The sequence below is a fragment of the Aulonocara sp. 'chitande type north' Nkhata Bay genome, linkage group LG6 (genome assembly GCF_057382095.1).
Source record: "Aulonocara sp. 'chitande type north' Nkhata Bay isolate Kocher_YH1m ecotype deep benthic linkage group LG6, A_spYH_male_GT1.1, whole genome shotgun sequence".
Lineage (NCBI taxonomy): Eukaryota > Metazoa > Chordata > Actinopteri > Cichliformes > Cichlidae > Aulonocara > Aulonocara sp. 'chitande type north' Nkhata Bay.
This window is the reverse complement of record NC_141349.1, coordinates 22,252,231-22,280,107: the sequence shown is the minus strand read 5'-3', so window position 1 is coordinate 22,280,107 and position 27,877 is coordinate 22,252,231. Positions and strand designations below refer to the sequence as shown.

The 27,877-nt window shown below is 38.6% G+C and overlaps 3 protein-coding genes across 6 annotated transcripts; 2 read left to right on the top strand and 1 right to left on the bottom strand.

Annotated features, from left to right (window-relative positions):
• The first annotated feature begins 2,311 nt into the window (after nt 1-2,311).
• On the top strand, nt 2,312-8,117 carry ufsp2 (ufm1-specific peptidase 2). 2 transcript variants are annotated; one of them, XM_086295645.1, is made up of 12 exons: nt 2,312-2,449; nt 2,649-2,730; nt 4,095-4,278; nt 5,070-5,136; nt 5,567-5,721; nt 5,821-6,013; nt 6,265-6,411; nt 6,507-6,671; nt 6,779-6,903; nt 6,985-7,061; nt 7,672-7,796; nt 7,892-8,117. In XM_086295645.1, the coding sequence occupies exons 1-12, from the start codon at nt 2,447-2,449 to the stop codon at nt 7,976-7,978; spliced, it is 1,410 nt and encodes a 469-aa protein (XP_086151771.1). In that variant the 5' UTR covers nt 2,312-2,446; the 3' UTR covers nt 7,979-8,117. The 2 variants fall into 2 exon arrangements, with proteins under 2 accessions (XP_086151771.1, XP_086151772.1); XM_086295646.1 differs by lacking the exon at nt 7,892-8,117 and having other exon boundaries at nt 6,989-7,061; nt 7,672-7,797.
• Nucleotides 8,118-10,588: 2,471 nt separating this feature from the next.
• On the top strand, nt 10,589-20,179 carry cfap97 (cilia and flagella associated protein 97). Of its 3 annotated transcripts, none has more exons than XM_086295643.1 (5): nt 10,589-10,782; nt 12,800-13,733; nt 14,796-15,076; nt 15,226-15,298; nt 18,780-18,905. In XM_086295643.1, exons 2-4 carry the CDS (start codon nt 12,821-12,823, stop codon nt 15,259-15,261), a joined length of 1,230 nt encoding a protein of 409 aa, XP_086151769.1. In that variant the 5' UTR covers nt 10,589-10,782; nt 12,800-12,820; the 3' UTR covers nt 15,262-15,298; nt 18,780-18,905. The 3 variants fall into 3 exon arrangements, with proteins under 3 accessions (XP_086151769.1, XP_086151768.1, XP_086151767.1); XM_086295642.1 differs by lacking the exon at nt 15,226-15,298 and adding an exon at nt 19,664-20,179 and having other exon boundaries at nt 10,591-10,782; nt 18,780-18,942; XM_086295641.1 differs by lacking the exon at nt 15,226-15,298 and adding an exon at nt 19,661-20,178 and having other exon boundaries at nt 10,592-10,782; nt 18,780-18,942.
• Nucleotides 20,180-20,517: 338 nt separating this feature from the next.
• On the bottom strand, nt 20,518-22,737 carry slc25a4 (solute carrier family 25 member 4). The gene is made up of 4 exons (XM_086295644.1): nt 22,529-22,737; nt 21,377-21,863; nt 21,152-21,292; nt 20,518-21,035 (listed from the first exon to the last, which is right to left on the bottom strand). The coding sequence occupies exons 1-4, from the start codon at nt 22,637-22,639 to the stop codon at nt 20,875-20,877; spliced, it is 900 nt and encodes a 299-aa protein (XP_086151770.1). The 5' UTR covers nt 22,640-22,737; the 3' UTR covers nt 20,518-20,874.
• Between the last annotated feature and the right edge of the window lie 5,140 nt (nt 22,738-27,877).

Genomic DNA, 27,877 nt, shown 5'->3' with positions numbered 1-27,877 from the left:
TTTGTAATGTGAGTTCTTGCCATATAATCATTCCTCGCTCACACTCTAATATTTATAGCATATAACTGAAAAGATCTTAATGCTCTGTTTATGATACAAAGGGAGATAGTTAATCTCATCACAAATCTTCCTCAGCACACTAAGTCCACGGGAACTCAAGAGTCATGACTTCACACTGTTACAATGCATGCTGCTGCTGCCGGACTCAGTTTGATAAGAGGGAACATCCTGGAGCAGATTGCCACATTTAGGCACAAAGAATTGTTTAATAATGTAGATACTTGGAGTACAATACTGTGGTAATGTTGTGTTCCAGCACTTTAGTGTATATATTGAAGAAATATTGAATATTCTATAAATGTTTTAGATAAAAGAAATCTTAATATTAGACAAAGATAACATTTACAAAATGCAAAATGCTTTGTTCATTTAGAGAAAAAAGTTATCCAAACCTACCTGGCTCTGTGTGGAAAAAAGTCATTACTTTCTCTCTTCTTTGCAGAATTGTTTTATTTTGACCACACTGGAAGGTTTTCAAGCATAAATGGCCTGTTTAAGGTCCAGCACCATGTTTGACTGTCGGTGTGATGTTCGTTTTATGAAATGCTATTAATTTTATGCACATGTAACTCAAACCTTCCAAAAAGTTCAGCCTCTGTCTCGTCAGTGCACAGACTGTTTTCCAAAATGTCTTGGGGATCCTGAAAATATTGTTTTTTGGCAAATGTGAGTCGAGCCTTTGTGTTTCTTTTGGTCAGCAGAGTTTTCAGCTCTCACCATAAGTTCACTGGAATCCCAAAGAGTTACAATGGCTTTGAAAGTCTTCCCAGACCAATAGATGTGACTGATTTTGCTTCTCAGCTGTTTCTGTCATGATGTGCTGCCTTTAGAGATCTATTAGTCGACTTCACTCCGTCAGACAGGCTCTAACTAAGTAATTTCTTTAGTCAACAGTAACCAAAGTAACGTGAGTGTTGCTAGTGAAATTGAAATAAGTTAGGGGGCAAATACCTTTTCCCTACACTGCACCTGTTAGGTGTGTTTATTTTATTTTATCTGACACTCTGTTAGATTTAGACAACTGACTTTGCATGCGTGTACAAGAGGAACCATTTCATCTCTGTTTTCCAGTAATCCTAACAAACTTGATTTTATCCAGAGGGATTGTTAGGACAAAACATCAGTGACCTGAAACTGTCCTCATTTTCAACCCCACTTCCTGGCATGTGGTATTTGTGCTATTTGACTTTGACATAGCAGCTAAGAATAGCTAATACAATTTAAAATGGGGTGGAAAAGGTCTGTAATGGGAATATTTTTTCAGTAGATCCTCCTTTTTACAGATATTCTTGTAATTTATAATTCTTAGGCTGAAGAGTTGTCCTTTATATTTTATAAATCAGAGGGTGTAAATCTGATTTATCTGCAAGCCGAGCCTTGATGCTGATTTAATTTATTTGCCTTTGACTAGAAGAGCTTTGGCAGTGATGTTTGGAACAATTTATGACTTAAGCCTGCATAACAGCAACTTAAAATATCAAAAGCCTTGTCTACACTTACACTTCTGGCTTAACTCACATAGCTCTTATGAATATCCTGAGATAAACTGGCAATGCACCAAGAAACACATTTTAACCTTTTTTTGTGTGTGTCTGACTGTGAGCACTTACAGTGTTACAAAACACTTATTGTTGTTTTTAATACCCTCCTCCCCTGCACACACACACACACACACACACAGTCACACACACCCATACAAAATAAATATCTCAACAAAATTAATAAGAAGAAGAATATTGACACATTGTGTCAAATGTTGCATAAGAAGGGGAACATGGGCAGTGAAGCAAGACTAATTAGATGGAGTAAAGTGTGCATTAGAGACTAAGCACAAGATTTAGCGTTCTCTAAGGGAGGACTGAGGAGGATTATAAGTGCCTTTATTTACTTATTGGCTAATTTTACCCCAGATGTAGATAGACTAATGTTGGGTGTTGGTTTTTTAATTATTATTTTTTTGTAAACTATTGAGTATATGATTGCTTATCTGATGAACTACAAAAATCCATGCAGTAAATGTGAATCTCAGGGGATTCACATTTCACAACAAAAGTTCAACTAGAAGATGCACTTTTCCTCGGTTCTCGGGAGGATATAGGTGGTAATATACAATACATTTATAGGCGTTTTAAATTTAAAAGGGAAAAAAACTGATAAAAGAAAACGAAATATTGTGAAGACGTGTATGACAAACTATCTAGAAAACGTTCCCGAACTTACGAGTTACTATAAATGCACCATAAATGGGCGGAGCCAGTGTGGCCCAATAGAAAGCCCCAACCAGAGACACGTTGAACTTTTGCTTTAGTAGACATGTCAGCCCCCAGTGCTTAGAAACAACTGACAGTAAACAGTGTAGTTCCTTTGCTAGGCTGAGAACTCCAAAATGGTAAGGTTGCTGAAATTAAGTTATCGAAACGAGGTCGTGTCTGTGTTCCTCTGTGTTCAGACCCACGAGTAAGTCTATCTTGTGGGTTCTTCAGTTCGTGGCTTAGCAGTTAGCCAGTAACGCTAAAAGAGTAATTACAATCGTTGTCAGATGATTTCCCCAACCAGCCGCTGACTTCTGTCGTTTTGTGTGCTATCAGGTCGTTGTTGACTCCGAGACTGCGACCGTTCTTCGTGTCAAAGGTCTGCTGGAGTTCAGATGTCAGCTGGACAGCACAGATGGTGTGTTCAGAAACGATTTTTAACAATATGTCTAAATGTACACACACGTAAAGTTAAAACATCCACAGTCGTGGTAAGTGGTTTGCATCCATTCAGCTCGCGCATGAATGTCATGATATTTTGGGGCTTTTAATGATTTCTTGGAAGTGCTGTCTTCCGAGCACAGCACACATTTTTAAGACTTAAAAATAATAATAATTGTGTGTGTGCGCATATTTATTTGGGGTTTTTTTTCTACTAAACACAGAGTCAAACCCTGTGTGAAGTTCAAATAAATAAATACACTCATTTCATTTTTTTTTTTTTTAAATAAATGGAGATTAAGGTTCTAAAATGTATTTTAACTTGACGGGGCTAAAACCTGTTACCTTCTCATTTGAGATCATGATTGATTAATAAATTGTAGTTTCTTTTTGTAGTTGTGAAAGTCAAAGGAGCTCCATGAAAATCTAAGAATGAGAATTACAGATTTACACAAGCTGAGAAGGTCTCATGGAGCCACTTCTAAACAACTGCAGATTCCATAATCATCACTTCAAACAACTGTACATAATTACATGTTATTTACATATGTCGCCACTTTGTCATGGTCTGGTAGAAGACTCAAACTATCACCCTTAGATTAGAGGAAATTGGTTAGGATGCTCAGGAACGACCAAAGCTCAAACTTCCTATGAACTAGAAACTGCTGGAACACTAGCGTCACTGTCCACAATGAAGAGAGTTTTACATCAGCTTAGACTGAGAAAGAAGCCCTTGCTCCAAAATCGGTACCTTCAAGCTCAACTGAAGGACTATTGAAAATTTGTGGATTATGCTTTAAATCTGCGTCCGTGCCAGGAAACCAACCAGTTTAAATGAACTCTACCAATTCTGCCAAGAAGAGTGGTCAAATATCTAGACAGAATTATGCCAGAATTTTGTTGTTGGGTACCACGATGAAACTCACTAAGTGACACTTAACCAAATATTAGTGGGGGTCTATCTATATATTTGATCCCGTGTGGATTATAGAAAATGCAGTTTTTCTATTCATTTTTCCTGCTATAATTGAGTCAGACTAAATGCTATTTCAAACTTTACCCACATTACCAGGAATATAATTTCAATATACATGCTTGATGTAATGATGGCCTTCTAAGACAAAACCCCCAAACATTACTTTGGATGTCCTCATTTAGAAGATATTTAGTTAACTAAAGTAAAATGTATACATGTGTAGCCGTTTAGTGTACTAGAAACAGTAAATTCTATAACAGAGTGGCAGTAACTGGTCAAATGCAAATTCCAGAACTCAAGCCATACAAATCTATTACCCTAACGCTGTAGGAATGTTAAAGAGAAACGCTATTTTCTTCTTACAGAGCAGCTGGTGCGAAATGTCATCTCGAGAACGTTTGAGACTCTTCGCTCCCAGGTGAAATCTGAATCCTGTGTTCTGGCAGTGAGCGACAGTCCTGTTATTATATGGCCAAACAAAGATGCTTATGCCACACCTGAAGAAATAACTCCAAGTACACTATGTGAAGATATGCATCAATGGATACAGTAAGTACAGACATTATTACAGTGCATTATTTCTCTCTTGAATAGATTCTTCATCAGATTTTGTAAGAAGAAGAAGGCTGACTGACATGCAAGAATTGAGACAATATCTTTGATTGTGGCTCATGAACAGTGGTCCCTTGTTGCACAGTGAGAGATGTTCAGAGTTGTGGACCACAGATAATTTGGGATGTAATTATAAAAAAAATGTCTGAAATTTTAGGACGACTACCACACACTAAAACTGTTGCTACCAACTAACCAACAGGAACACAGTCTTTAGTGACATATTGATCTGCATCTTTTAGTGGCACGATGAAAAAAAAATCTAAAGCAGAATAGATGAAGGTAAAAAAAATAAAAAATGCGAAGCTAAAGTAGAACATTTAGTATTAGTATCTTGCCCGAGGATACTTTGGCATGCAGACTGAAGCAGCCAGGTTTCAAACTACCAGATACCTTCAGAGTAGACTCTATCCCTGAGCTGCAGCCACCCACAGCAAATTTCAGATATTATGTAAAATTTCAGACATCTGTGGTCATGTAATACATTTTATGCACTCCATACTACGAACTTTATAGGAATAAATGCATTCATGTGTTTGACACTTTGATTTGCGCTCATCTGTTTTAGTCTCTGTTTTGGTTTATAGTTTTAAATGTGTGTTTGTGTGTTTCCCTATATTGTTCTGGACCTCTTTTATTGTCATTGCTGTTTCTTTGTATTTTATTGGGCTATATTGAAAAGTGTGTGTGTGTGTGTGGTGGGGGGGTTGTTTTGTTTTTTATTTCAGGGCAGACGAACAAGAAAGTTCTGGGAAAAAATCATCAAAAAAGAAAAGCAAAAAAAGTTCGGTGGCGGTACGTATCGAATAATCAGCAATATTTTGTGTTCTGTGAATAATATGGAGCCATATTAAAGACTATAATCAGTTTGACAGTGATTTTTTTTAATTATCTGACCAATTTTTGTTTATAAAAGAAAGAAAGGAGAAAATAGCACTGTTTCCTGAGCCCAGTGTGATGCATTGATCCAGTCTAGTCACAATAGTCCATATCACAGTGACAATACATGATAAAAGTGCTGACACAGTAGAGCAGGCTCAGTCCTGCTGCCACAGGCCAGGCATGCTCTGTCTTTGTCAACCTGCTGTTCACTGCAGATGCGACTTGAACCTATGCCACTGGCTGATTGTTTCAGCTCTCATCATAACGGTTTTTTTTATGTCTAGTTGTCTTTATGGCGTTTGCGTTTACCTGTGAATATAAATTCACTCTTATTCCCTTTCAGAGTGTCATAAACCTTCGTCTGATGACGGAGGTGACAAAGCCAGGCCCCCTCTCAGCCCCCATCCTCACCAAAACAGTTCTGAAATCCCACTTTGTGAGTGTGACTCTTCCACTAGACTGTGTTGTCTGCACCGGCCGCAGCGATACAATCAAGGAGTATGTCTTTTATACAAAACATCTGGTTTCATACCACTAACCAAAGCTCGTCTCTTACAGTAATATTACTTTTTGGTTTTTTTTATTCTGGTATTGCAGTGCCTGCGAGCAGCTAATTGAGGCACTAACTCATCAGTTGTGTGAGATGGAGAAAGTGACTCTTCAGAACATGAAGGGAATGACATTACTTGTTCCTGAACCGGTCCACTTCCTCCTTCCAGAACCAAAAGGACTGGTGACTGTGGTTTATCCAGTAGGAGTGCCTGACAGCCAGCTAGTAGCACAACGTAAGGTTAGTGTCTTAACATGTGCTCAATCATCCAGGTAAGGAAATCCCAAGAAGTTGATTCACTTCATCTGGATGTAGAGCTCCGTCCAGATGAACAGAATCAACTTTTTGGGAAAGTAAAGTAAGAACCGCAGACTGAACTTCTATCATCATAGACATATTAATCCCAATGAGTTCAACTTGTGCTTTCTTGTTTAAAGAAAGGACAAAAAGAATGAATGACCTTTCCTTGAAACTTTATTTTGTCTGAATAGGAGCTGCATCAGCAGTTTGAGCTACCAGATGACAGGCCTTACTTCAGAAGAGCCAACGCTTACCACTTTCCCAATGAGCCCTACAAAGACGGTTATCTCCGAAACCCTCATCTGGCTCTCACGCACCCTACCCTAGATAATGGAAAGGTATATCTAATTACTTATTTTAAATCCTTAACAGTATTCTGCTCATTTGCAGAAATAGATGAACACAGCAAGATTTTTTTTTTTCTTTTCTCAAGGTGTATTTGGTCCAGGGGATCTACAGCTATCACCACTACATGCAGGACCGTGTAGATGACAATGGCTGGGGCTGTGCTTATCGCTCCCTGCAGACTATCTGCTCTTGGTTCCAGCAGCAGGGTTACGTAGAGCTGCCTGTGCCCACTCACAAGGAGATCCAGCAGGTAGTTGCCCTATAAAATATGATCAGAGTACAAGATATGCCCACATTTCCTCTTTTTTTTACAATGTTATCAGACATGTCCAAGCTGTCTGGTTCTCTGCTTTCCAGGCTTTAGTGGATGTTGGAGACAAGCAGGCATCCTTCGTCGGGTCACGTCAGTGGATTGGATCCATTGAGGTTCAGGCTGTTCTGAGTCATTTGCTTGGGCTCACTTCCAAGATCCTGTTTGTGAGGTGGGATTGCATTTCTTGTGAATGATTATGTGTTTGTGGATGATTTTAATATATCTGACAACTAATCTGCCTTCTCTGTAGTCAGGGAGCTGAGCTGGCGTCCAAAGGCCGAGAACTGGCCAACCACTTCCTCACTGAAGGAACTCCAGTCATGATTGGTGAGCTCACTTTCAAACTGTTACAGTTACATTAATTTTATGACCTCACAGAAACTTTGTTTTCTTGATATTTTTTATGATAAGCCTTATTTTTATAATTCATTATCCAAATATAGAAAAGTTACCTCACCGCAAAAACCCGAAGAGAAGCAGAAGCCCACTATCATTCCCAGGATTTTTTTGTTTGTTTTGTTTTAATTGGCAGCTTATTGATTTTGGATTTGGTAAAGAAGGGAGTTCATTATAATCAATAAACTTCATTTCCATTACAAAGTAGTGGAAATTTGTCATGAATTTTGCTGTCAGTGCATGACAACATAAAACTCACTATAAACACCACATATAAACATTAAAACATTTTTTTTTAAAGTCACATCACCACAAAAACTCAAAGAAAACCAGAGCCTGCTATCATTTCCAGGATTTGTGCGTACAGTCATCTTAAGAATTTTACTAATTGGCCCAAAAATATGAATTGTATTCTATTGTATTCTATTGATTATGGATTTGGAAAAGGAGGGAGCTGACTATTTTCAGAAGCCTGTACTGTTGATAGCTAACATAGACAAAGCTTGTTCAAACTTACATTGCTGTTTGCTCTGTGTTGCAGGAGGAGGCGTTTTAGCTCACACTATCCTGGGTGTGGCTTGGAGTGAGACCACAGGGCAGATCCGCTACCTCATCCTAGATCCTCATTACACTGGAGCAGAGGACTTGCAGGTTATCACAGACAAGGTAACGGAAAAGCATTCACACCGCCAGCAATTCTCAGTCTGAAAAGCAGGTTCCCACACACTGTGCTGATCTTGGTGTGGCTGTTATATTTCCAGGGCTGGTGTGGCTGGAAAGGACCTGACTTTTGGGATCAAACTGCGTATTATAATCTTTGTCTGCCTCAGAGGCCGAAGGTCATCTGAGCTCCCTCAGCCTGCCAGATGGATCTCATTTCAGTGAATCATGTTCAGAAATATGGAGGAGCACTCTAACTCGCCTTCTTTATGAACACGTGTCAACTTTTGCAAACTGAAGTAAAATGTGTTATTACTGTATGTAAAAGGCTTTGGTTTTGGTTGAGTCCTGCATAAATGATTAACTTGCAGCTACAGTTGGAAGTAATGTTTGTACTGAAATAAGAAAATAGTTGTTTACTGTGCTTTCATTGTTTGACATGGTTTAATATAACAAAGGCTCATCAATTATATCAATTATGCTCAGTTATATACGTTGATCTTACTTCATTTCAAACAGTTAAACAGTTTTCTCATTGCCTTTTGTTCCTGGTGGACATATGAACCTACCATGAAAGATGGAGTCCTTGCTAAAATGCCATAACGGGCAAACCACTCATTGGTCACTTTATTAGGTATACCTGTTTAACCACTTGTTAATACAAATATCTAATCAGCAAGTTGCATAGCAACAACTCAATGTATTTTGGCAAGTAGACATGGACAGGACGACCTGTTTAAGTTCAAACTGAGCATCAGCATGGGGAGGAAAGGGGATTAAAGTGATTTTATGCCATGATTGTTAGTGCCAGACAAGTACAGAGAACGGTCTGAAAAAGAGAAATTATCCAGTCAGTGGCAGTTCTCAGAGTGAAAGTATGTTGCTGATGCCAGAAGAGAATGATCAAACTGCTTTAAGTTGACAACCAAGATATGCAGAAGAGCATCTTTTATGTGTTGAACTTTGAAACAGGTGGATTGCAGCAGCAGAAGACCACACTGGGTGCCACTTTTGTCAATTAAGAACAGGAAACTACAATTCATGCAGGCTCACCAAAATTGGAAAAAAGAAGTTTGAAGAGTTTGATGTCTGCTGCAACATCTGGATGGTAGGGTCAGAATTTGGTGTAAATAGCATGAAATCATGGCTCCATCCTGCCTTATGTCAATAGTTCAGGCTGATGGTGGTGTAATGGTGTGGGGAGCATTGCTGCTGACCATGTCCATCCTTTTATGACCTCAGTGTAATCTTCTGATCAATACTTCCAGGATATGAACCAAAATCTCTCAGGAATGTTGCCAGCACCTTGTTGAATCTGTGCTACAATATTACTATTTATATGATAAATAATTAGTTGGTGTAGTCCTACATAAGACGACTAAAGAACAAACCTTACATCACATTGTACAAATATGTATTCTGTATTCATTTGGAAACAAGTTACAGTTGAAACAGAAAGAAATTAACTCTGTTTTTAATGAATAAAATACATTTCACTGAAACTAACCCTCAGTTTGTAGGATATGCAGGTATTCGTGTTTTTAAAAAAATGGTTAATGAAAAAGTTATTTGTGGAAAATGGTCCTCCTTCGTAACTGAAGTTCCAATATTAGCCAGGTGTCACAGTCAAATGGATGGTTTTCTTTCAAAGAAAACAGAGATTTATTAACTTTTTTCATCTTTTTCATACTAAATTTGCAGTTACTTATGCCTTCATTGTCTGAGTATGGGACAAATAAAGAAACCCCCCCTATTCAATCCTCATTTCTACCCATCCTGCATTGGCATGTAAATTATATGACAGTGACCAGTCACAGGTTTATACAACAGATCCCCCCGAGTGCTATTGTCCCAGGACATCGGCATTTCATTAGTGTGTGTCACTTCTTGGTCTAATTATGTTATTAAGAGTAAAACCATGACAAATTGTGATTTCAGGGGACGCGCCTCCAGATAATCCTCTTCTTGGTAATGGAGATGCACTAGGGGGAGCAGTTACTGTCGTATAATGGATCCCCAGGAGAAACTTAATGACCTCCCATCTGTTTGTCTCCAGTATCTGTCTCTTGACATGTTTCTTAAGTAGGTTAGAAATTTGTGCACAAAGATAAAAACACACAACACAGGGCAACTCTCTTTTTGTTTGTTTTCTGCATAAAACAGACAGTAAGTTGAGTGGCCAGATTGCAGGAAGTAAAGTAATTTTTATTGTCTATAAAGAACAAAACTTATAACCTCAAGAAAAAAAGGTGAAAAATATAAAACATGAAGAGACATCATTGTATTAAGTCATATTTTAGTAAGTAGACACGCATAAACAAATACAAGGGGCAGGAAGAGTAACAAACGATAAATAAAGGATAGAAATCGGAATAAAGGTGATTCAAATTCAAGTATATTATATGTCATATACTCTGTTGTCCCAGTGTATCAGTTGCATCAGTTTTGTCTTGTTAATGCGCATGTTTTCTATCACTCAAAATCATGAGAAAGAAATAATACAATATAAATTAAGTTTACCTAATATTACTCAATAAGAAACCATTTTGTAAACTGTATGTTAACTGAATTTTATCCCAAATACCTTCAAATATAACACAAATAGTTATTGTTAGATTCAGTACCAAAAAATAAATTTACTTTTGATCAGTTTAACTTACTTTGACTGAAATAATCGGATTTAGCAAATCAGCGGCTGAATTTTCGCTGTTATTGTTTTTATGAAATAATCAAACTCTGATAACCCTCATAGCGATAAAATGCTGGAGTCGACTGCTTCTCTTAACTACTGCAGAGATCTCCTAGGGCGACCGTTGCCAGGAAGTGACGTTGCGTAGTTACCAGGCACCGTGTTACTCCAGCTTTAGCCTGCTAACGCTAAATTTGTTTTTATTGCAGGTTTGCTCTGTATTTATTCAGATTCCTGACATTCTTTCTTAAGAAGAAACTTAATTCTAACGTGAAAACGGTGTGTCGTGCCTTCTTTCGTTGGGTAAGAGAACTAAGATATTCTTGGAGCTTAAGTTAGCTAAACTAAACTAATTGGATAAGTTAGCTATGTTACTATTAACGTTAGTTAACTGCCAGGCTTAACGTGTGTTGTTTATGGGTTAAAACACACGTGAAAGCATTATACCCACCGCATTTTATATTATTGTAGTAATGGAGATTGAAAGTGTAGGTAAACAGATAACCAATAGTGTTAGTGTTTTGGAGCTTGCTACACACTGATGGATAGATTACACAACAGTTTGCTGTTATGCCACTTTAAGCTAAATGAAACCCAGTCTTTGCACTGAGGAAAAGTGTTGAAGAGGCCACTCTAGGGGGACCAACAAGCGAAATGTGGGGCAAAGATTTTATTTATATGTGACAAAGCTTGCTAAAGCTACACGATAGTATAACATGTATTATCTAACCTCAACAAAAACACACACACGCGCACAAACTATGCAGATGTCTTTTATTGACTGACCGTTACTGTATCTGACACAAAGGATTACATACACATCATTGGCCTGAATATCTTGGTAATTTGGGGCTTTTAATTAATTTTTGTGGACTGTTCTTTTTCCAGGGTAGAATGATTGTACAGCTACATCTTTAATTACTTTAGTATTGGGTCCATAAGTTTGAATTTAATTTGGATTCTCTAATCCACACATCGTCAAAAGTATACATGTAGTCTCAAGTGTATACATGCACCCCTACTAATATTTGGTTAATTGTCCCTTAGCAAGTTGCGCCTGGAGCACACATCTTTGGTAGTCATCAGCAACTTTCTGGCATAATTCTGGGTGTGTATTTGACCACTCTTCTTGGCAGAGTTAGTAGAGTTCATTCAAACCGGTTGGTTTCCTTTATCAGACCACAGCTTTTAAGCATGGTCCACAAATTTTGAATTGGAAGGCCATTCATGAAGCTTAGTGTTAGCCTGCTTCATCCAAGCCAGTGTGTGCTCAGCTTGCTGGAACAAGATGGTTCAAGTTTGAACCCTCTAGCTGCTGATTTGAGGTGAAGTTGAAGAATTTGGAGGTAGTCCTCTGTCTTTAGTATTCCATCCACTTTGTGTAGTGTGGCAGTACTACTGGCAGCACAACAGCCTCGGAGCATCATGCTAACACCACAGTACTTGACAGATACTACAGTTTGAAAGCCTCACCTTCATGCTACCAAACATTCCTCTTGTCATTGTAGCCAGCTAGCTCAGTGTTGGTCTCATCTGACCATAAAATTCTTCTCCAGAAGGCATTTATTTTATTCCTGTGGGCAGCTGCAAATAATAGTTGAACTTGAAGGTTTCGATGTTGTAAAAGGGGCGTCTCTTTTCATTGGTGCCCTCTAATAATCCTTTAATTGTCCCAAAAGGGGAAATTTGGTACATGGTCATGTAAAACTCTCTTCACTGTAGACAGTGGCACTGGTGATCGAACAGTTTCCAGTTCATGGCAGGCTCGAGCCTTGCTGTTTCCTGGGTTGATAATGAACATCCTCACACAATTTCCTTTCACTTGATGATCATACAGCAGTTTGAAGTGATGATCTTCAGTTCTTTAGAAATGCATTCAAGTTCTGTAACTTGTGCATATCAACATTTCTCCATCGTGTGTTTTCACTGAGTTCACTGGACTGTCCTATTGTTCTTGTTCTTGTTTTCATGGATTTATGCAGTGTTACCTGTTTTATATTGCAAAAAACCTTTAAAATTCTTAACCTTTATTTTGTATTTCAGTATGGATCCTTGTTTGCACATGTCTGTTTAAACCACGTTTCTTGTGAGGATGTTTGTAAGCTAGAACCACATAAAATGTGGAACATTGTCTCAATATGTGGGACAGTGGACAAAGGATAAAAATGCTGTGCAACCCAACATAAAAAGGGACACCTGGCCAATCATTTCAGTCTTTGAAAGCAGTCACTCTAGCAGGTTTTGCTAAGTTGTTAGCTGTTATGTTAAATAAATGGGTTAAAAAATTACTATTTAGGTATCTCACATTACATCCTTACAGGTGTGCAGAGGGGAAATTGCCATGTTCAACCCCAGTGAACTGGAAGGTGAAGTGGATCACTCGTTTTTCGACAGCGATTGTGCTGAAAGCAGCACAGATGCAGAACATAAGGTGGAGAAAGGTTTGAAGGCTGAGAAGAAGATCTCAAAAGCACATGATAAGTTACATGCAAAACACAGAGAGAATTATCGTGGCGATCTGTCATCAAGGAGTGATCAGACAAGAAAACATCTAAAGCAAGCGGAGACCTATAATAGGAGCAGTAGATCATCCGTTTCCACTACATCGGATAAAATCAGCAATGAAAGCAGTGATAGTGAAGATTGCGCCAATTTAGAACCTAAAAGGTCCAGTAGAACATTCATGGCTTTACTGGCTGAAGCCAAAGAGGTAGATAATACAGATGTTTACATTCAGAGTCCAAAAGAGACCAAAGGAGAAGCATTACCATTCAGTGCCAGCTCTAAAAGGAGAAATAAACAATCTCCTAAAAAAGTAATAAGAAATTTGCACAACCAAAGTCCTTCAGCTCCTCCAAGCAGGTCTGAGAGTCCTTCTCTTTCATCGACTGAGACCAGCACAGATGCAGACTCTGAGGGCTCCTATAGCAGTAGCAGTCACCAGAGCAGCTTAGAGTCCCCTGCCCTCCCGAAAACAAGTGCAACTTCTTCTTCATGTCCAGGAATAAGAAGGACCAGAGTAGGCTCAGCAAGGCCTCGTGATTTTCCTGTTCTCCATACGGCAGACTCAGATGATTCAGTGACAGATGTGACCCCACTCTCCTCACCTGACACCAGTCCTCTTCAGTCACTGGACTTGAATGTCACAGAGGTCGAAGAAGAAAGTCATAAAGAGGAGCAGCCGCGGCAGAGTGTGCCCTCCAGTGGTCTTAGAAACATACAAGATGATGACTCAGATCAGGATGTGGATGAGTGTGAGTATGGTTGAGCTTTACGTTATAATAGTTGTATTTCTAAGCCCACATGGAGTTATGCCCTAGGCCTCTTTTCACAGCAGTCATTTTGACATGTCGTAGAAGTGTAAATAGATGTTTAATTGGTTAAAGGTATTATGGGAACATTTCCTTTATTACGCCACACTCATTCCAGTGAGACAGCATGCATTACTAGGGACAAGGCCATAATTAACCTACAAACACATTTCAGAATAGCGGCTATGAAAAAGGTCCATTGATGTGGTGAAAATGACATAAAAAATTTGTTACACTTAAAATTGCAGTCTAAGTATAAAAAAAACACTTCAGTCCCAAACCTGAAAAATAGGAACTGTTGCATCAACATGCATTTCATTAAAGATTTTAGCTGGTAAGTGTAGTGTAAGCTTTATATGAGCTTCTCTCTCTCTCTAAAACAGAAGTTTATTTCTCCTCCGTGAGTTCAGTAAATCAGCTTTTTCCCCAAAGTAATTGTAACATGTATGAAAACAGTTGTCCACACAAAGATTTGTGAGTTTTAGTTGAATTCTGCTTCACATAAAAATCTTTTTCAAGGTTTTCTCTTTTAGTTTCAACATACTGCTGTTTTTCAAAATGTAGCTCAGAAGGGGTTTGCACAGAGTGTGGTTAACATTGCAGAGCAAGCTCTTTTGAACACTGGTGAAGAAATAAAGTGCACAAAAAGATTCCACTTCACTTATTTGTGACTTTTCAAAATGTACATGATGGAGGTTGCAGAAATGTAGCTCAAGAATATGGCTCTTCAAAAATTCAGTTTTTCATATCAAAGAACCCAAACTTATATAAGCAGCAGAAGTAAGTACAATTTTATTTATACAGAGAAATTCACAACAAAAATGCTAAAACCTAAAAAACAAAGACTCAAAAACAAGTTGGAAAAAGATGCGTTTTTAGCTGTTTGCAGAGGATGTTCTGATGTACTGATGTTTGACCTGAGCATCAGTACAACAGAACATTTTCCACCACTAGCACAAAATGTGAAACTCAAATTATGATACAACTGTTTGTTTTTCCTTTCAGGCTCTCTCAATTTAGAAAGTCAGCTTGGAAGAAAACTGGTCTTCCACTATCCTGGAGGGAGAAACAGGAAAAACTACTCCTTCAGCAATGAGGAGGTTCGGCGCATTGATTTAGAGAATCAGCGACTACTTCGCGAGCTGTCTCGCCTCTCTCCGGGTCCCAGATCGGGAAGCGCACCAGTGAAGAAAAGCCACGGGGCAAGTAACTCTCCTCGAATTCGCCTCACTCACAGTGCAGTGAACAGGCAACGAGAACAGCAACGGATTGAGCGGGAGAACCTGGTAAGTTTCACTTCTTGGGTCAAAACTCAATCCTTGATTTGCTTAATTGTTTTGATAATAGGCGGTCTTAATAGCAAGAGAAACATTTGTGATAAACTGAGTAAGAAATTAATTTGCTTTTGTGTTTCTTTGTCTTTTGCAAACAACAGAAGAGTTTCACCAGGCGACAACTCTTCACCCACTAATGTATTGAATTGGATGATTCCCCCCCAACTAATTCTAGTATGTAATGTTGGGGAAAAAATTACTCCTGTGTCCTTGCAGTATACTTATAATCTGTAGAAAGAAATTCCAGTTTTCAATCATATAAATATATTTATCCATCCATCCATTCTCTTCCGCTTATCCTTTTCGGGGTCGCGGGGGCACTGGGGCCTATCCCAGCTGTCATAGGGCAAGAGGCGGGGTACATCTAACTGTTCTTCCCTCTCAATCAACTTTTGCTAGTGTAACATATTTTTGAATTGACTTTCAATTGCACAGCAGCATTAGCTGCTATAATAGCATTGTTATATTGCTTTCATGTTTGTTTTTCTTCAACAAATGTTTAGAAAAGATAAGAAAATGTATTTTCTTATCTAGTTTTTCAAATATCTCAAAATGCTTATGGTTGAAAGCAACTTTCTTCAATATGGTTTTGAGGAGAAATACTGTAAAGAACAACACCCCTAACAGAAGTTCTCAAAACTAAGAAAGATAATTATTAACATGAGTGGATATCAAAAAGAGCAGAGAGATTTAATGTTGCTGTGAACAGGCTTGTCACTCTGCGAGAGATCGTGTAGGTTAATAATATGTAAATCACTCAAAAGTTAAGATGTAAGTCAGAAAAGTCCCAAACAGAAACCTTAGGACTGGTTTTGAGGTTTCATAATTCAAATGTAATAATTATATTTCTTTTCTTGTTGGATCTAAACGTCTATAGGTGTGAAATTAATAGAATAAAAATGACTTTTAGTTTGCTAGATAGGGTCAGAGTGGCATTATTTTTTGTTAGGGGACGTCTAAATAAGTCTTTTTGGGTTCCTGTTCTAAAAACAATCTTTTCTTACTGTATTTTAAATTCTTAAAGAGACTGTAAATACAACATGTAACTATAGAAGTTGACTTTTCCCACTAGACTTGTTACTCAAGTTGGTAACTTCCTTGAAAACCAGTCTACATGTTACTGTATTGCATCCTACTTTTTAATTATTTACTCTTTTTTTTTTTATGTTTTTTACGTTGCCTTTAGTAAACTATTGAAGAAACATAAAGAAAACATTTTATGAAAAAAAAAAGAAGTTTCCTCATAAATACTTTAAGTAGAGAACAGAATAGAGAGAATAAAGAATAGAGATGTTTTGATTTGAGTTTAGCGTCAGTCCAAGAGTGCCACCTCTGCAAACGTACATGGAAAGACTTGGACAGATGGCAGCAGGTGGCAGCCAGCAGCAGTGCCGCAGACTGACATTTGACAGAGTTCACTCTCTGCAGCTTTAGTCTCTCATCCCATATATTGACTTATCTTGGCAACATTTTTTATGTCTACATGCAGCACAGTTTCAAAAGAGGAGATGGGGAAGTAAAGACATATTAATTATTGGTAGCCAGCCAAGGCACTGGTGTTACTAAGTGAAAACCTGACTTCTTTTCTACTCATGTGTTCCTGTAATAATGATTATATATTTTTTAAATTGATCCCTAATGTTGCTGCTATAAGCCAGAATGTTTCTATGGTTTTAAGAACAGACTGTCCTCTCTCTTGAGCCCATCTCTCTGCGTCAGGAGTGGTTTTCGCCTTCTCTATTCTTAGAGATTAGTAATTGAATCTGCCCGTGTGATCAGTGTATACACCCCACACATCACACATGTAAGACACCTCTGGCAACCACAAGTAGTACCACTTCTGTGTATTTCAAGTGCTAGTTTACCCTCCACACATAGTATTCTTTCAAAGAAATTATATACACTAATAATAACAATAATAATAATAATGATAATACAATGGGTACATTTTCATTGAAGATGTCTCCTGTAATGCAAACATTAAAAATATAGTAGGTGGTAATTCTGGCTGTATTTAGAAGCCTGCAGTGCCTTTCCATGCCCTCTGGAAGACTTTTGATCTTCAGCACGAAGGTCTGGTGATGCTTGAGCTTTTTCCTCATCACACTGCTTCATATGGAGCTTTTGTTCACTGAGAGATTACAGCAGACCCTGCGTGTGGGAGTGCATGCGTGACATTTAGCCACTTGTCTACACTGATTTGCTTCATGCTGTTTTGTTGGGGTTGCTGTGTACCTTTCGCAAAGTCCTGGTGCACAGCAGTTGGTAAATTGTTGACTGGTAAATTTGACTTATTTAATAAAATAGTGACTTATTTTTAAGAGGTAGATTGTTTTAAAATACATCTTAGTGTATGTGCTGTTTTTTTATGTATTCATTCAAGCCAAGAGCAAGAATGAATATAATCTAACCAGTCAAATCAAATAATAAAAAAGTAATATTTAAAAAAATATTTAAAAAAATAAACTCTTACCATATATTTCTTTTGCACGGTGTTCATTTCAGGTTGTTTTATCTATATTTACTGTAACTGTGCTGCGTAGTTTAAACTACGGAAAAGAAATAGTAAAAACTTATATGTGATTACTCATGAAAGTGGCCACTTTCATGAGTAAATCATATAAGGCTTACATGATTTACTCATGAAAGTGGCCACTTTCGCATTACTTTCATACATTGTTTTAGTAAGTATCCAAAACATACAAGTTTCATTATATAATTTTTCAAGGGATCTTATATCTGTTTTCACACTTATATGCTTTTCATACAAGTTTCACACAAGACAGATACAAACTTTGTAAGATTTATATATATCTTTTCCATATGGGTTAGCTCAAGAGTGTCACCCCGGTTTCATCTAAAGTGGACATACAGCACTTAAACTGTTTGACCACCTAAAAACAAAGAACACAAATATTTTAGAAATCTGTCGAAAACCTGTTTAAAACTTAAAATTGCTCAATTCACTGAATTAATGTTTAATACAGAAACAGCAGACTAGACTTCTCAAAGAAGTCTGAAATGAATCAAGCCTAATATTCAACTTTTTCTGCTGAGTATTGCAAAAAAACCCAAACAAATGGTAATTTAGCTTGTTAATGAAAAAATAATCATGTACTTTACTATTTGTTTCAGCTTTTTTTGTAAAATGGTAAATTTAAAAGTTCATGAAAAATAATTATTATATTTTAGACTTAAAAATGTTATTTTAATTAAAGAGCTTGCACACCAGCTTGATGTTGATCTAACCATTACCTAAACATAAAAAAAGTATTTTGCCAATACAGTAGTTAATTTCAGGCAGCTTTGGCATAACCCTAACATTGGGTGGTGGTCTAATACTTTTGTTAAGCACTTCAAAGAAACAATCTCACTGACTTAATGTTTAAAAAAACAACAACAAAAAACAAACAAAAACCTTCACAAGTTGATTACACTAAACATCAGTGGGCCTGATGGGACGTATATTTGGCATCATTGGTCTATATCACATACAATATTACAAACTGTGTGTATTTTTTTCTGTCAGTACCTTAGGTCCAGTACCAAAATTTGAGTTTGAAATGTAGTTACCTCCCACAGTGGTGGGGGAACAGTTTACTTTTACAGTATTTTTGGAGTATTAATGAGGTAAGAATCTTTCTATTCCTCTCAGGCTTTCCTGAAGAGGCTGGAGTCTGTGAAGCCCACACCTGGCCTGAGGCGCTCAGAGCAACTGGCAGACTATCAGCGCCAAGCCGGATACCTGGGAGGTTCTTCATTTCCCATCTGCAGGTCCACCACAAAGAAAGATCGATCTAGCAGCAGGACTACCTCCGGTTGGTGTCTTACATCTTTGGTTGTTTTCCAACAATTTTAATTTTAAGTACTTTGGTTTAGATAACAGATATGTACCTTCTAGTACATGCTATATGCTCCTCCAGTTACAGTTTGTCATACTGCAATTAAAGCACAGCTACAGAATATTAATAATAAATAAAAAACCTTTGCATGCAGACCTCAGTGTTTTTGTTCAACGAGCACACCACCTGCAGGAGTGTGTGTGGGGAGACATTTGGAGAAGCCTGCTGTTATTTGCTTGTGTTGCATTAATTAAGGTAGAAAAAGGCATTAGCATGTGGTACGCACTCATGTCAAACTGACGGCTGCAAATTTATCTCCAGATGGTTGCAAAGACTGGATTAAAGAGAACGAGAAGACTGTAAAAAGCAGCTCTTAACACTGCTATGAAATGAATTTCATGGCTCAGTAACTGACAAACTGTTTCTCCTCTTAACACCTTTTTGTCTTTTTAATGTTTGTGTTTCATTGTTGCTTCCTGGTGTTAAAATAACATTTGAAATAATTAACCAATAACAGATTCCAACTGTCATAAAACACGTGTGTGTGTGTTTGCCTGATTGTTTTTAAATACAATTTCAAATATGTACATATTTTCTTAGCAGTGTAATAATGGTTTTTAAAGTTGTGCTATTTTATGATTAAACTGTAATGATAAGCCTGTAATCAGAGAGCATGTTTCTGTTATCCACTCAGCAGGTCCCAGGTCAGTCAACTCCAGGGCATCACTCCCCTCCACTGACTCCAGCAGCAGACCTTCACCCAGGTCAAAAAAACCAGGTGCAGCGCGGGCAGCATGGTGCTGAGAGCGCTGTTTAACATTTAATCTGCTAAAATCTGGTTTCTGTTATCCATATTCAGTTGATATCTTTGCATCGCAAAATATTAAAAAAGGAACAAAGCTCAAAGGTTCTTGTCACGTAAATGTGTTCAGCATACTTTCATCTGGCTTAATCAACTCTTCAGTGATTTTCGTGTAACCATGCTTATCCATTATAAACATTTTCTTTGAATCTGAAATATGGTATGTGTGGCTTCCACAGCAGTGTCGCAGTACCGAAGTTAGCTGCACAAGCAGAAGATATTGTTTTGTTGAAGGTATAAATGTACAAATTATTGTTTATTATGACTGAATTTCAGTTCCTATAAATGTAACCTTTTTTTTTTTACATTGCTTGATTAAATGGGATACACAAAAAATTGTGTTTTTAAGTTATTTAAAGGTTTACTTGTTTATATTTATTCTGTTTCCTGTTAACTAAAGCTGTTTTCCCACCAATTAACAGTGTACTGTTTTGCATCTTTAAAGATGCAAGGTTTGTTCAAATCATTCTTGCTGGAAGATGCATTTATTAGCTTTTATCATGGAAGACAATCGATGGGACAGCAGAAAAAAATGGGTGTAAATAATACATTGAAAAGTCGCACTTTGCTGCTTCACTTCTGAAGCATTGTGTATGTTGGCTTGGTGTCCATGTGGGGAGTTAAACAGAAAATCTAATATGAAAACCAACAAGACTGTGACAACAGTGCATTCATCAAAAAGACTGGACTGTTAGAATAATACGTTTTTATTCTTAATAAAATAATTTATGAGGATCAGAGTGGTCACAGCATAACACATGGGTCTCCTCAACTTGCTTCACAAACTTACTAACATGGGAAGCATGACCTGAAGTGACATCATCATGTGCGTCATCACAAAATCTCCACCTGCTTGACTTTTACTGAACGACTGCCTGTTGGCATGTCCTAGATGGGATATATACACTTTTGGTTCACCCACCCTCCTTACCTGGGCTGTCATACTGTAGACGCCCACACTGTAAATTCACCAAGCTGTTATCACTGTATCACCAGAAATAAGACTTAAACAAAGTAAAGGGTTTCCTTGGGGATTGGTTGAAAGTTTAGTATGCAAACTTCTTGAACTCATCGTAAAGCACCAGCACAAAGGCACCACCCATGCCTCTGATCACGTTAGACCAGGCACCTTTGAAGAAGGCTTTTGGTCCCTCATCCTTGATGATTTTCTTCCAGCAGTCGATTGTGCCCTTGTACATGATGTCAGCTTTGGAAATAAAAAGAGAAGAAGACAACGGACATGAATAATGTTGCATAATGCCCTCACATGAATGCTTAATAACTGTGCAATAACTGGGCCAAACGAATCGAACATGGTTTCACCTCCTTTGCGTCCAGACTGCATCATCATACGACGTCTGACTGTATCGAAGGGGTATGAGATGAGACCAGCTACAGCAGTGACGGTTTGGGCGATCATCCAGCTGACGATGATGTGCGTGTTCTTGGGATCTGGCAGCATACCTATAAGAAGCACAAGTTAAGTCACCCACGTGTAAAATGCACATGTACACTGTTAATACATTCTAGTGTAACAGCTGTGCGCACCTTTAGCCGTGTCGAAGCATCCAAAGTAGGCCGCTCTGTAGATAATAATACCCTGCACTGACACGTTGAATCCGAGGTAAAGACCCTTGAGCCCATCGGTTTTGAAGATCTTGGCAATACAGTTTCCAAGACCAGTGAACTCTCTCTCTGCTGTGCCCTTGCCGATGTCTGCAGCCAGCCTCGTTCTGGCGAAGTCGAGAGGATACACGAAACAGAGCGAAGTCGCACCAGCGGCACCACCAGATGCCAGGTTGCCAGCGAAGTAACGCCAGAATTGTTTTTTTTGATCCACGCCACCGAGGAAGATCTTCTTGTACTTGTCTTTGAAGGCGAAGTTGAGGGCTTGGGTTGGGAAGTAACGGATGACATTGGCCAGGTTGCCTCTCCAGAAAGAAATGAAGCCCTGTTCCTTGGGGATTCTAACCACACAGTCAATGATTCCCTTGTACTGTGTTTCTGCTGTGATCTGCTTGCTGGCATGCTGGACCTGCAAACAAAGCATAAAAGTTCTGTATTGGACACACGTGTGCCATAGTTCCATGTAAATGTAAACCTTGACACGACAGGGACCATTTTTTCTAAATAGTATGCAATATTTGAGCAAAATTTTAATTTTAAATACATCATTTTGGTATTTACATAATCTTAGACTACTATGTTTAATATTCTCCGGACAGACATCATGTAGTTGTAGGCCCAGCAGAGGCACACTCCTGTCACTTGAGACCTCACTGTGTATTAGATTACACACTTCAAGTTAAATTTAGCAGTCCACTTTCACTGACTATTGCAGCGGTCATCTGTAATAATAAAGGATTAATTAACTTAATAAAAGCACAAACAGCATGATGAACTAGCTACTTATGGTCGTTTTTCTGCAACGCTTATTAGGAGGGCTTGCCACCCTTACTGTCACCAGAAGAATTCTGCGTAACTTGGCGCGTAAAACTATTTCCACATCAATCCATGACCTCTCACGTGCCCACTGGCATTACGCACGAGACCAAATGAGTCCAAAGGGCCATTTCTTTCTTGAAAAACAATTCTTGTGTTGCATTTTGTGTTTGAGTTATCGCAGAAGCCCCACAATTACGCACGCTTTACGCAGACATGCGACCGTGCCAGAGGCAGCAGTTGGTTCAGTCATTTTACCTGCAGCAACAGCTTGACTCTCTCAATGGGAGCGACAGCTGTTTTGGAGATGGCAGCGGCGATGCCACCGGCCAAAAAGTCTTTCATAAAACTAGTCACCGCGTCCGACATGATTGGTTGTTTCTTGTGGAGATCCGAGACTTCTGACTTTTCCAAAAGTGGCCAAGATCCTCAAGGAAACCCTACGCTTCTCCAAGTGGACGAGGCAACCCCCATGTGTCTTAATATATGCGGGGCAATTATCGCGAGAATCTTGAGTGATGGATTTACAGTTGGTCGAACAGATAAACGAGGCCGAATAAATTTCCGAGGTTAAAGTTCAACTCGTGCGCCATGTTTCTGAAGTCAAGAGTCGGCCTACCCGGGGACGTTTAAAGGACACAATGTGTGTAATTTGATAATTATTAAAAGTCAGATGTCACTAATCCTTATGATGGAGAAGTCCTTTATCTAAAGTCCGACTGGAGAACAGCTTTTGCATTCTGTCTACACACACTTGTGGGGTTTATTGAGTTTCCAGAAAACTGAAAAAAAATCTGTCTTTATTAGAATAATATTAAGGTAACAATTAAATTTCATAGCGTATTAAATGTGTATCATGACTTCAACCCCAGTATGACATTTACAGAGAGCTGTGTACTCTGTAAATCTGTAAATCTCATGGTGTAATTTTTATCCAATGACTCCAGTTGCTAAGGCCTCGGGAAACCTAAGAGATTTTTTATCTATCTATCTATCTATCTATCTATCTATCTATCTATCTAAATACAATCTGTTCTAAGACAGGGCAAGTGGATGGAACACATATTTACTGAAAAAAAGAAGAAGATTAGAATGATTTTTGTATCATCACACTGGCAGTTTTGTCGCATATTCATTTATGATAAATACAGGGAGTGCAGAATTATTAGGCAAATGAGTATTTTGTCCACATCATCCTCTTCATGCATGTTGTCTTACTCCAAGCTGTATAGGCTTGAAAGCCTACTACCAATTAAGCATATTAGGTGATGTGCATCTCTGTAATGAGAAGGGGTGTGGTCTAATGACATCAACACCCTATATCAGGTGTGCATAATTATTAGGCAACGTCCTTTCCTTTGGCAAAATGGGTCAAAAGAAGGACTTGACAGGCTCAGAAAAGTCAAAAATAGTGAGATATCTTGCAGAGGGATGCAGCAGTCTCAAAATTGCAAAGCTTCTGAAGCGTGATCATCGAACAATCAAGCGTTTCATTCAAAATAGTCAACAGGGTCGCAAGAAGCGTGTGGAAAAACCAAGGCGCAAAATAACTGCCCATGAACTGAGAAAAGTCAAGCGTGCAGCTGCCAAGATGCCACTTGCCACCAGTTTGGCCATATTTCAGAGCTGCAACATCACTGGAGTGCCCAAAAGCACAAGGTGTGCAATACTCAGAGACATGGCCAAGGTAAGAAAGGCTGAAAGACAACCACCACTGAACAAGCTGAAACGTCAAGACTGGGCCAAGAAATATCTCAAGACTGATTTTTCTAAGGTTTTATGGACTGATGAAATGAGAGTGAGTCTTGATGGGCCAGATGGATGGGCCCGTGGCTGGATTGGTAAAGGGCAGAGAGCTCCAGTCCGACTCAGACGCCAGCAAGGTGGAGGTGGAGTACTGGTTTGGGCTGGTATCATCAAAGATGAGCTTGTGGGGCCTTTTCGGCTTGAGGATGGAGTCAAGCTCAACTCCCAGTCCTACTGCCAGTTTCTGGAAGACACCTTCTTCAAGCAGTGGTACAGGAAGAAGTCTGCATCCTTCAAGAAAAACATGATTTTCATGCAGGACAATGCTCCATCACACGCGTCCAAGTACTCCACAGCGTGGCTGGCAAGAAAGGGTATAAAAGAAGAAAAACTAATGACATGGCCACCTTGTTCACCTGATCTGAACCCCATTGAGAACCTGTGGTCCATCATCAAATGTGAGATTTACAAGGAGGGAAAACAGTGCACCTCTCTGAACAGTGTCTGGGAGGCTGTGGTTGCTGCTGCACGCAATGTTGATGGTGAACAGATCAAAACACTGACAGAATCCATGGATGGCAGGCTTTTGAGTGTCCTTGCAAAGAAAGGTGGCTATATTGGTCGCTGATTTGTTTTTGTTTTGTTTTTGAATGTCAGAAATGTATATTTGTGAATGTGGAGATGTTATATTGGTTTCACTGGTAAAAATAAATAATTGAAATGGGTATATATTTGTTTTTAGTTGAGTTGCCTAATAATTATGCACAGTAATAGTCACCTGCACACACATATACCCCCCTAAAATAGCTAAAACTAAAAACAAACTAAAAACTACTTCCAAAAACATTCAGCTTTGATATTAATGAGTTTTTTGGGTTCATTGAGAACATGGTTGTTGTTCAATAATGAAATTATTCCTCAAAAATACAACTTGCCTAATAATTCTGCACTCCCTGTAGTCATTTCAAAATGTCACTTGTCCAGCTTTGTTAGTAGGGAGGAGAGGTTATTCACTGCAGAGCCACTGATGTAATCTTGCTCCACCTCTATGGCCCCACCTAACCCTAACTCTCTGTGGTTAGGGTAACTCTCTAAGTAATGCATACCACTTGTCAAAAAGCAAAAATATAGTTTTAGGTCATTTTTTCTTGTTGCATAAGAGATGATATGAACTTACCTGAAAACAGGTAAACTGGCCAACCTGGATTTGTTCCACTGAGGGGTTGCCGAGCAAATGTTAACCAACCAGAGTATCATGTTCTCTATAGTGTTCCAAAATTACCCCATTCACATATTTTCCCCAAAGACTTACTTTCTGTTCAATAAGCCAGGGCAATACCAGATTCACTGCACAGAAGTTCAATAACATTAATTTAAAAATTTACAAACTACACTAGGCCTTTATGACAAGTTCAAGCAAGAAGGACATACAAATTCCGCACAGTGTTCAAACCCAGGACCTTCTTGTTGCGAGGTAACAGTCCTAAACCACTGCACCGACATATATACACCACTGATTGCTGAAGCAACTTGTGCACTATTATAATACTTCAGTAGGTTTGTAACTTTTACTGAAGTTAAAAGCATAAATAAGGTTGTTTTTTTTCCACTTTGCAAAGCAACTATCTAACACAAAATTATATTTAAAGTCTTATGCAGCTCCACTTTTCACATAATAAATTTGGAATAGGATTCTGAAAATCGTGCCCAAAGTTAGCGTTTCTGCACAGATTTTATTTCTGATAAATGTTTGAGTTGCCGTCCCCCCGTCCTGAAATGCTTTGTTCTTGTTAACACTCTAAGAATATGCCTATAACTAACTACCACCTTGTGGCCACTTGGTGGCGCTTATTGACTGTTTAGATTCACAGCCAACTTGACGCTACAAGGCGTCTCCTGTCAGGATAGCATCAGTAACCCCGTTGTAAGACTACAAAACTCATTATTCCTACATTTACACTCAGTCTGTATGTATATGTGTGTATGTTAGACGTAGAAACAGATTCTTCATGGTAGTATATCTAACACCATGGAGACAATATTATTATTATTTATCTATTTAGTTCATTATCAAAAACCATATTTGCTGAAGCTCTTATTTATAGAATGGGGGAAACAATGTTTTTCATCTTTAACTTTTTAACTGTGTTAAATGTTTATCTGGAGGGTCCCCTGGTTGTGGTCCTTCCCCTTTTCCCTGCTGCTGACTTTTGAATTAAAAGAAGTCACTGGGTGGCACCAGAGAGCTGAATTGCACACCAGAGCATCACTAACGCCTCCAGAGTGCAACTTGTGCGCTCAGTAAAACAGGTGCTTTTCCTTATTTACTTACCACACAACAATGAAAATAATGCACCACTTTATTTGCCCCCCCTCCCACCACCCAGGTCAGAGGTCAGGCTCAGCTGCAGGCCTGTGACCTTATTTCTAGTTAGGGATTCAGCATCTTGTTCACTTGAGCACTTCGGTAAGGCAGATGCTGGCTGGCACCGGGACTTGCACCTGCTTTTGAGTGAGCAAATGTTGGAGTTTTTGCAATTACAAGTGCACAGACTCAAACCTGGCTTTTTTAGTTTACATCATTGTCTTCTAAGGCATCTTTATCCTGAGTTACAGCAGACAGCCTCATTTAATGGGATTATTAAAGGCTACTTTTGGAAAGTATTCTTGAAATGAAACTATATCTTGATCCACTGCATCAGTCATCTTCTGTTAATTGAAGATGATGTGCACTGAGGGAGTTTTGGATGACCTAATATAACCTAATATTCAAAGAGAGATTTTTTGTTTCTAAAAATGTTCTTATGACTCGTCATCTTCAAGGATTTTCAAAGTCTACAGGTCTTCATATGAGCTGTGAATATTATCTGAAGTGATCTCATTATAATTCTAGAGAAGCAGTTTAACGTTGCCTTTACTGCTGTCAAACCTCTTTTTGTGCTATTATTTAAATCTAATCTAGGTTTGCAAAAGTCGTTGCTCAGTAACCTTGGATTTTAGATTGAGGGAGGGGTCACCCAGGGTGGGGGTTGAGTTTGGATTTGCATTTTGAGTATGAAGAGCTGCAGGTGTCAGACAGTTAACCCCCTCCCACCGCTCCGAGAACACGCATACACAGAGCCGTTACACACCACTCTTACACTAATACAGTCACTGATTTTATCTGTTAAGAAGCAGGCATGTTTTTCTTTTCTTTTTTTTAATTCCCCTGAGCCCCTATTGTCTATTTGAGGCACGATGAGAATGGAGATTATGAATGTCAGACAGGGTTAAAACCACTCATATGAAGGTCAGAACTCAGCAGCGTAGGTTTCTTCTGTCTGGAGGATTTAATTTAATTTTGCCACAATGCAACAAAAACTGCTGCAAACCTCCTGCGCTGCCTTGACAGTATTAGTGTTTCGTCCAAAACATTGTAAACATTAATGTTTGTGTTATTTTGATTTACAGTATTCACCAACCACAGTCGCTTAGTTTTCCAAGATACTTTGACCTCTCATGTACACAGGTTAAAAAAGAAAAACCTTTCATATAAACCGAACCGAACCAAACCGAGTTTCTGTGCATCTCTTAACACTTTCTGACTTCTCTACACTGTCTGTAGCACTAAGCTCCAACTGGTCCTAAGGCAGCATGGGGATACGACACAAAAACCAATAATTATACAGACATTTGGAGGATGTTTCATAATTCTTTGTCCCATCTCCTACATATGAATCAGCAAACACCCGGCTCCCTCTTAAGAGAAAACCATATTGTTTATTTTCTTCCTCACAATACTCAGTCCCGTGAGCTTTGTGAGTTTAAAGGCACAATCTTAACACAATCCCATGGCCTCAGATCCAGCATGAGTTCTCCCTG